Source organism: Neoarius graeffei, chromosome 12 (assembly GCF_027579695.1).
Source record: "Neoarius graeffei isolate fNeoGra1 chromosome 12, fNeoGra1.pri, whole genome shotgun sequence".
In the NCBI taxonomy this organism is placed as follows: Eukaryota; Metazoa; Chordata; class Actinopteri; order Siluriformes; family Ariidae; genus Neoarius; species Neoarius graeffei.
Window position 1 is genome coordinate 54602946 of NC_083580.1, and position 8609 is coordinate 54611554.

General features: G+C 44.1%; 1 protein-coding gene across 2 annotated transcripts in view; it reads right to left on the reverse strand.

The window, feature by feature from the left end:
• LOC132894942 (carbonyl reductase [NADPH] 1-like) overlaps positions 1-7739 on the reverse strand; it is a 35660-nt gene extending 27921 nt beyond the window's left edge. For both annotated transcript variants that reach the window (XM_060935086.1, XM_060935087.1), the window contains exon 1: positions 7444-7739. In XM_060935086.1, the coding sequence (XP_060791069.1) occupies positions 7444-7732 (289 nt within the window). In that variant the 5' untranslated portion in view covers positions 7733-7739. The remainder of the gene's footprint in view (positions 1-7443) is intronic.
• Between the last annotated feature and the right edge of the window lie 870 nt (positions 7740-8609).

Here is an 8609-nt window from a genome sequence, read left to right on the forward strand (position 1 = left end):
TCACCCTTTAGGATTTTCCGCCATTTTGAATTTTGTAAAAATCAATTAAAATGCTTCTCCTCCCTCAATTTTTCACCAATTTCTCCCAAACTTGGTAGATAGCAACTTTGGACTAAGCTCCACAAGGGCATTACCTGTCCCAAGTGCATTCTGCTGGCCTTACGACTCGGCCCATATTCTGCGTGGCCCCCACATTGCTGCTTGCAGCTATATTTATTATTATTATTCAGTCCACTTCCGCCTCTGCAAGTCTATGGCAGCCCATAGAACCGTCTGGTAAAAAGTTGTGAAATTTGGCACACTGATTCTAGACACTCTCAACATTCCTCTCAGCAAATTTCAGGCCTCTACCTCAAACCCGTTAGCGCCACCAACAGGTCAAATTCCCATGTACATTTCTGCTTGTAACTTTTGAACCGTTGGTCTGATTTTCAAAAACTTGGTATCCCTGGAATCCTTGGGCCAAGACGAATCCAACGCACCCCATGACGTCATTTGCGCCCATATATTATTCCCGCCATTTTGAATTTTGTGAAAATCAATTAAAATGTTTCAACTCCCTCAATTTTTTACCAATTTCTCCCAAACTTGGAAGATAGCATAAGTGGACCAACCTGCACAAAAGTTATACCCGGGGATTTGAATTTCACAAGCGTTTGGCCGTGGCAGCCAATCAAATTTGGCTGCGAAGACGCGAAACAGGAAGTGTGCTCATATCTCGGCGGCCCTTTGGCCTATCTTGACGAAACTTGGTGGGATTATGCGCTACCCCTTCTCAAAGGGCCACAAAAAAGGTGGAACAAATTGGCCGCTAGGGGGCGCTATAACTAGGAAAAATGTCTTTTGGCTCATATCTCATGATGCGTTTGGCCTAGAAAGAAAATTCCACTACGTCAGGAATTCTTGGCTGAAGCCGAATCCATCGCAACCTATGACGTCATATTCTGCCTTGATGATTTTCCGCCATTTTGAATTTTGTTAAAATCAATGAAATTCTATGGCAACGCATAGAACCGTCTGACTAGAGGTTTTTAAACTTGGCACACTGATTCTAGGCTGCCTCAAGGATCATGTCACCAAATTTCAACTCAACACCTCAAACTCTCTAGCGCCACCAACAGGTCAAAATCACAGGGACATTTCTGCTTGTTACTTTTGAACACTACGTCTGATCATCAAATTCTTAGTATCGGTGGGATGGTTGGCTCAAACGGAATCCAACCCGCCCTGTCTCGTCATATTCCACCCAGTAGATTTTCCGCCATTTTGAATTATGTGAAAATCAATTAAAATGTTTCTCCTCCCTCAATTTTTGAAGAATTTCTCCCAAACGTGATAGATGGCAACTGGGGACTAAGCTGCATAAAAAACTTACCCGGTTTTTAGAATTTCCTAAGCATTTGGCCGTGGCAGCCAATCAAAATTGGAAGGCAGATGCAAAACAGGAAGTGTGCTCATTTCTCGGCCACCCTTTGGCGTATCTTAACGAAACTTGGTGGCATTATGCACCACGCCTCCCCAAAGGGCAGCAAAAAAATTGGAACATATTGGCTGCTAGGGGGCGCTATAACTCTGAAAAATTTCTTTTGGCTCTTATCTCATGATGCGTTTTGGGTAGAAACAAAATTCCATTATCTCTGGAATCCATGTGTCAAGACGAATCCATCGCACCCTATGACGTCATATTCTGCCTTGAGGATTTTCCGCCATTTTGAATTTTGTTAAAATCAAAGAAATTCTATGGCAACGCATAGAACCGTCTGACTAGAGGTTTTTAAACTTGGCACACTGATTCTAGGCTGCCTCGAGGATCATGTCACCAAATTTCAACTCAACACCTCAAACTCTCTAGCGCCACCAACAGGTCAAATTCACAGGTACATTTCTGCTTGTTACTTTTGAACAATACGTCTGATCATCAAATTCTTAGTATCGCTGGGATGCTTGGCTCAAAAGGAATCCAACGCGCCCTGTCTCGTCATATTCCACCCAGTAGATTTTCCGCCATTTTGAATTATGTGAAAATCAATTAAAATGCTTCTCCTCCCTCAATTTTTGAAGAATTTCTCCCAAACTTGGTAGCTGGCAACGGGGGACTAAGCTGCATAAAAAACTTACCCGGTTTTTAGAATTTCCTAAGCGTTTGGCCGTGGCAGCCAATCAAAATTGGAAGGCAGATGCAAAACAGGAAGTGTGCTCATTTCTCGGCCACCCTTTGGTGTATCTTAACGAAACTTGGTGGCATTATGCATCACGCCTCCCCAAAAGGCAGCAAAAAATTTGGAACAAATTGGCTGCTAGGGGGCGCTATAACTGGGAAAAATGTCTTTTGGCTCATATCTCATGATGCGTTTTGGGTAGAAACAAAATTCCATTATCTCTGGAATCCATGCGTGAAGACGAATCCATCGCACCCTATGACGTCATATTCTGACTTGAGGTTTTTGCACCATTTTGAATTTTGTTAAAATCAATGAAATTCGATGTCAACCCATAGAACCATATGACTAGAGGTTTTCAAATTTGGCAGCCTGATTCTACGCTCCCTCAAGGGTCTTGTTGCCAAGTTTCAACTCACCACCTCAAACTCTCTAGCGCCACCAACAGGTCAAATTCGCAGGTACATTTCTGGTTGTTACTTTTGAACCATACGTCTGATCGTCAAAATCTTAGGATCTCTGGAATGCCTTGGTGACATCGAATCCAACGCGCCCTGTCTCGTCATATTGCACCTGGTAGATTTTCCGCCATTTTGAATTATGTGAAAATCTATTAAAATGCTTCTTCTCCCTCAGTTTTTGACCAATTTCTCCCAAGCTTGGTACATAGTAACTGTGGACGAAGCTGCACAAGAATCTTACACGGACTTATGAATTTCATAAGCGTTTGGCCGTGGCAGCCAATCAAATTTGGCTCCTCAGACGCAAAAGAGGATGTGTGCTCACATCTCGGCCGCCCTTTGGCAGATCTTAATGAAACTTGGTGGCCTTTTGCCAGACGCCACCAGAAAGGTCCCCAAAAAACTTGGAACAACTTGGCAGCTAGGGGGCGCTATAACTAGGAAAAATTACTTTTGGCTCATATCTCATGATCTGTTTGGGCTAGAAACAAAATTCCACTATCTCTGGAATCCTTGGCTCAAGCCGAATCCATCGCAGCCTATGACGTCATATTTAGCCTTTACGATTTTCCGCCATTTTGAATTTTGTAAAAATCAATTAAAATGCTTCTCCTCCCTCAATTTTTCACCAATTTCTCCGAAACTTGGTAGATAGCAACTTTGGACTAAGCTGCACAAGGGCATTACCTGGCCCAAGTGCATTCTGCTGGCCTTCCGACTAGGCTCATAAGTTGCTTGGCCCCCACATTGCTGCTTGCAGCTATATTTATTATTCAGTCCACTTCCGCCTCTGCAAGTCTATGGCAGCCCATAGAACCGTCTGGTAAAAAGTTGTGAAATTTGGCACACTGATTCTAGACAGTCTCAACATTCCTCTCAGCAAATTTCAGGCCTCTACCTCAAACCCTCTAGCGCCACCAACAGGTCAAATTCGCAGGTACATTTCTGCTTGTAACTTTTGAACCGTTGGTCCGATTTTCAAAAACTTGGTATCCCTGGAATCCTTGGGCCAAGACGAATCCAACGGACCCCATGACGTTATTTTCCGCCCATATAGTTTTTCCGCCATTTTGAATTTTGTGAAAATCAATTAAAATGCTACTTCTCCCTCAATTTTTGACCAATTTCTCCCAAACTTGGAAGATAGCATAATTGGACCAACCTGCACAAAAAAGTTATACCCAGTGTTTGGAATTTCATAAGCGTTTGGCCGTGGCAGCCAATCAAAATTGGCTGCGCAGACGCTAAACAGGAAGTGCGCTCATATCTCGGCGGCCCTTTGGGCTATCTTGACGAAACTTGGTGGGATTATGCCCCACCCCTTCACAAAGGCCCACAAAAAATTTGGAACAAATTGGCCGCGAGGGGGCGCTATAACTAGGAAAAATGACTTTTGGCTCATATCTCATGATGCGTTTTGGGTAGAAACAAAATTCAACTATCTCTGGAATCCATGGCTCAAGTCGAATCCATCGCACCATATCACGTCATATTCTGCCTTGAGGATTTTCCGCCATTTTGAATTTTGTTAAAATCAATGAAATTCTATGGCAACCCATAGAACCGTCTGGCGAGAGGTTGAGAAATTTGGCACACTGATTCTAGGCTGCCTCAAGGTTCTTGTCAGCAAATTTCAACTCACCACCTCAAACTCTCTAGCGCCACCAACAGGTCAAAGTTGGAAGTACATTTCTGCTTGTTACTTTTGAACCGTACGGCTGATTGTCAAAAGCTTAGTATCGCTGGAATCCGTCGGTCAAAACGAATCCAAGGCACCCTATGTCGTCATATTGCACCTGGTAGATTTTCCGCAATTTTGAATTTTGTTAAAATCATTTAAATTGCTACTCCTCCCTCAATTTTTGAGCAAATTTGGCCAGTCTTGGTTGATAGCATCATTGGACCAAGCCGCACAAAAATTATCCTCAGTGTTTTGAAATTTTAAAACTGTTTGGCCGCAGCAGCCAATGAAACGCAGCTGCGAAGACGTCAAACAGGAAGTGAGCTAATATCTCGGCAGCCCTTTGACCTTTCTTAACCACACTTGGTGGGATTATGCCCCACCCCTCCCCAAGGGCCCATACCAAATTTGGTGCACATTGGCCATTAGGGGGCGCTATAACTATACAAAATATGTTTTGTCTCATATGTCATTGAGCTCATATCTCAGCAGTCTTTTAGCGCACACACACACACACACACACACACACACACACACACACACCTAGTACATTTGAAGTAATTTCAGCCATCACAGTCAATCGAATTTGATGGTGAAGCTGCCGAACAGCAAATGACCTTGTATCTCAGTCAAACGATGGTATATCGACATGAAACTTCTTGTGGGTGCTCGTGACCATCTGTCTGGCCCAAATGCATTCTGCGAGCCTGACGACTAGGCTCATATGCTGATTGGCCCCCACATTGCTGCTTGCAGCTATATTTTTGTTCATTATTGTTAGATTTAGTGTTGATGTGTGAGACAGACATGTGTATTGGACATTTATGAAAATACGGAACAAATCGCGTCCTGTATCGGTTCAATACGGGACACAAGATTTAATTGCCAAATAAAGGACGATTCTGTATTTTACGAGACGGGAAATGACTAACACTTCTCGTGGCCACGCGTTATTAATTCATGGCCACCTAATAATAGGGTGACCAGACATCCCGGTTTTACCGGGACAGTCCCGATTTGGGGTTGTGTGTCCCGAGTCCCGACAAAAGCCTGTCAGGACACGGATATGTCCCGGTTTTCGCCACTCGCGACGTTTGCGACTGAGCAGCGTGGGAATCATTAGCGGAGAAATGTCTGCATTTACTATTTTGATGAATTGACAGGAATCACAAACTTTCCTGGTTACTGCCCCCTGGCCCTGTGGCATGGGTGTTTATTTAGCCACATTATTCCGGACAACAGAACGTGTTGCCATGCAACAATAAAATAAACATTAACTGGTGCGAATGTTCTTTGTCTAGCAGCTAGCAGCAGCAATGCCGCAGCAATTATGCCGAAAAGAAAATGTACCTTTTCCAAAGATTTACAGGGCACCTACCCCTTCCTCCGAGAGGTGCAGAACAATGCGCACGAAGCCTACTTCACACACTGTAAGTGTTCCTTCTCCGTAGCCCACGACTCTTGGCCAATAAAACCCTACTGGAAAAGATTCACTCTTCTTGTAAATATACGTAGGCTAATGCATTTTGTTTAGGGTGGGTGGATTGACAGTCACCTTAGCTTTATTCCTGTGCTTTGTTCTTGTACTGAGTTAGGCCAAGTTTACATTAGACCGTATCTGTCTCGTTTTCTTCGCGGATGCACTGTCCGTTTACATTAAAACGCCTGGAAACGCCGGGAAACGGGAATCCGCCAGGGTCCACGTATTCAATCCAGATGGTGTCTGGTCCGGTGCTGTGTAAACATTGAGAATACGCGGATACGCTGTGCTGAGCTCTAGCTGGCGTCGTCACTGGACAACGTCACTGTGACATCCACCTTCCTGATTCGCTGGCATTGGTCATGTGACGCGACTGCTGAAAAACGGCGCGGACTTCCGCCTTGTATCACCTTTCATTATAGTATAAAAGTATGAAAATACTGCAAATACTGATGCAAATACTGCCCATTGTGTAGTTATGATTGTCTTTAGGCTTGCCATCCTTCCACTTGCAAGTGGTAAGTGACGCGCATGCCCGATATGCACTGGGATCACACACACAGTGGCTCAGTCCCGAATCACTGCTCGTGCGCTTCACTCGCGCGCTCTGTGAGCTGTGCAGGGCCGGAGTGCGCACCCTCCAGAGGGCACTCGATGTTCAGGGCAGAGTGATTTGGAGCGCAGGATGCCTGCGGAGCCGAGCGTATCCGTGTATTGGCGTTGCTGTGTGCACGCGAATCGTGTATTGGCGTTGCTGTGTGCACGCTAATCGTTTTAAAAACGTTAATCTGATGATCCGCTGATACGGTCTAATGTAAACCCCACCTTAGGTAGCCTATGTTGCAAATGATGTGCGCTCCTGTGGGGACTTTCCTCGGGCTGTCGTCCCTCTCCTTTATTGCTGTTTTGTTTGAGTGTATATTCTTAAATCACTTGTCTCTTTTTTGTTTCTGTTTAACATACCATTCTGACAGTTTGGCCATATTGCTGTGTTGAACAGCTTGTTGCACCTTCTATTAAAGTGTTCACTTTTGTACACATCTTGCTTTATTCATTCAGTTGTGGGGAATGGTTAGTAAGGTTGATTCTGACCTAGGCTATGTTGAGGTCACATATCTACTTTTTAAGTTCATGCTATAGTGCATACAATTTTAGAGATATAGCCGACATGTGCATATGCATTCTTCTTAGTGTTCTCACAAACAGGTGAAATAAATCAGTTTAAATTTGGCCTATGGACATAGCCTGGCCTATTCTCAGCCATTACAAAATCTGTTGTCTGACCATAATTTAACTGATCTGTATACCACTATGCTACTAGATGACAAAATGCCTGTTTTATTTTTGTTTTATTTCATGTGAGATGTTGATAAATGTGAGCTTCAACAAAATGATAAGAGCACCTCTCTGAGCGTCACGTTTACGTAAAAAAAAAGGTGTGCGTGCACGAGCATGGTCGCGTGCAAAAGTGTCCAGGTTTCAGACTAGGGAAATCTGGTCACCCTACCTAATAATCATCTCGTTCCCACGCATTAAACAAGTCATGGCCACGGAACAGGATCTCGTTCCCACGCGTTATTAACTCGTGGCCACGGAATTTTTTTTTCCACCCAATGAGGGGCTCCATAGTTTGATGTGCATTAACTAAGCGTGTGAATCAACCTTTGTAAGCGATTCCCGCGTTGTTGATAAGCACGTCCAGGCCTCCGTAGTTCTCCTCCAGAAACTTTCTGAGCGCGAGGCAGCTGTTTTGGTCGCAGATGTCGAGTCGATGGAAGGCGACGTTTTCGAAGCCCTCGGCTTTCACCAGCTCCAGTGCCTTCTTTCCCAGCGCTTCATTGCGAGCAGTCAGGAGAACATCTCCACTGTAACCTGCTTTACAAAGTCCTTTCACTATCGCTAGTCCGATGCCTTTGTTGGCTCCTGTGACAACAGCGACTTTAGTAGCCATGTTCTGCTCCTGTGCAACACAGTGGCGGCTGGCTCATAGGGGGCGCTCGGGCGCCGCCCTCCCAGATGTGGAGGGGAAAAAATATAAAATATATCGATATATATTTTTACAAATTTTATTATCAATGTCAGTTTTACTTAATAGTGTGTGCCTACATGCGATCTGAATTATTTAAACAACATTTCGACCAACTGACTCTCATTCAATGGTGAATTTCCACCGACAGACGCGTATCATTTCTCTTCTTGGGCGCGCCCCAGAAGTGCAGCGGAATAGCCAATCGTGTATGGTTGCTCGGGAAAAATCATAAATATTTGGCCAATCAGCATCGCCGAATTTAATGGTTTTGGGGCGCTGGAAATTTCGCCCCTGCTACAGAAAATGCATCTCTCTCTCTCTCTCTCTTTGATATCAAAACTAGACTTTTGGTTCATATTGGACAATAATCACACATCTTTCTTGTCTTAGTTTGTATTCACAACAAGAGTGTCAACACTGTGTTTCGCTCACCCTCTCAGTCTCGTTTCACAGAAATACACAGCTCAGAACACACACACACCTCATTTCATAGTCACTCTCTCACACAGAAATCTTACACTCACCTTAGAATCAGACACACACACACACACCACCTCACTCAGTCCCACATTCACCTTAGAAACCTTCCTCCCTCTCTCTCACTCACTCATTCACACTCTCTCTCTCTCACACACACACACACACACACACACACAGTTGATTTGTATAGATTCAGCTGAAATCATACCCTTGCTGTAAACTTCTCTCAAGAACTTGAGTATTGTATTGTATTTGAAACCGTTCCTTTCCAAAGCATAAATGGAGCCTAATATAGCTGTAAATTGTTAATTTACTTTAT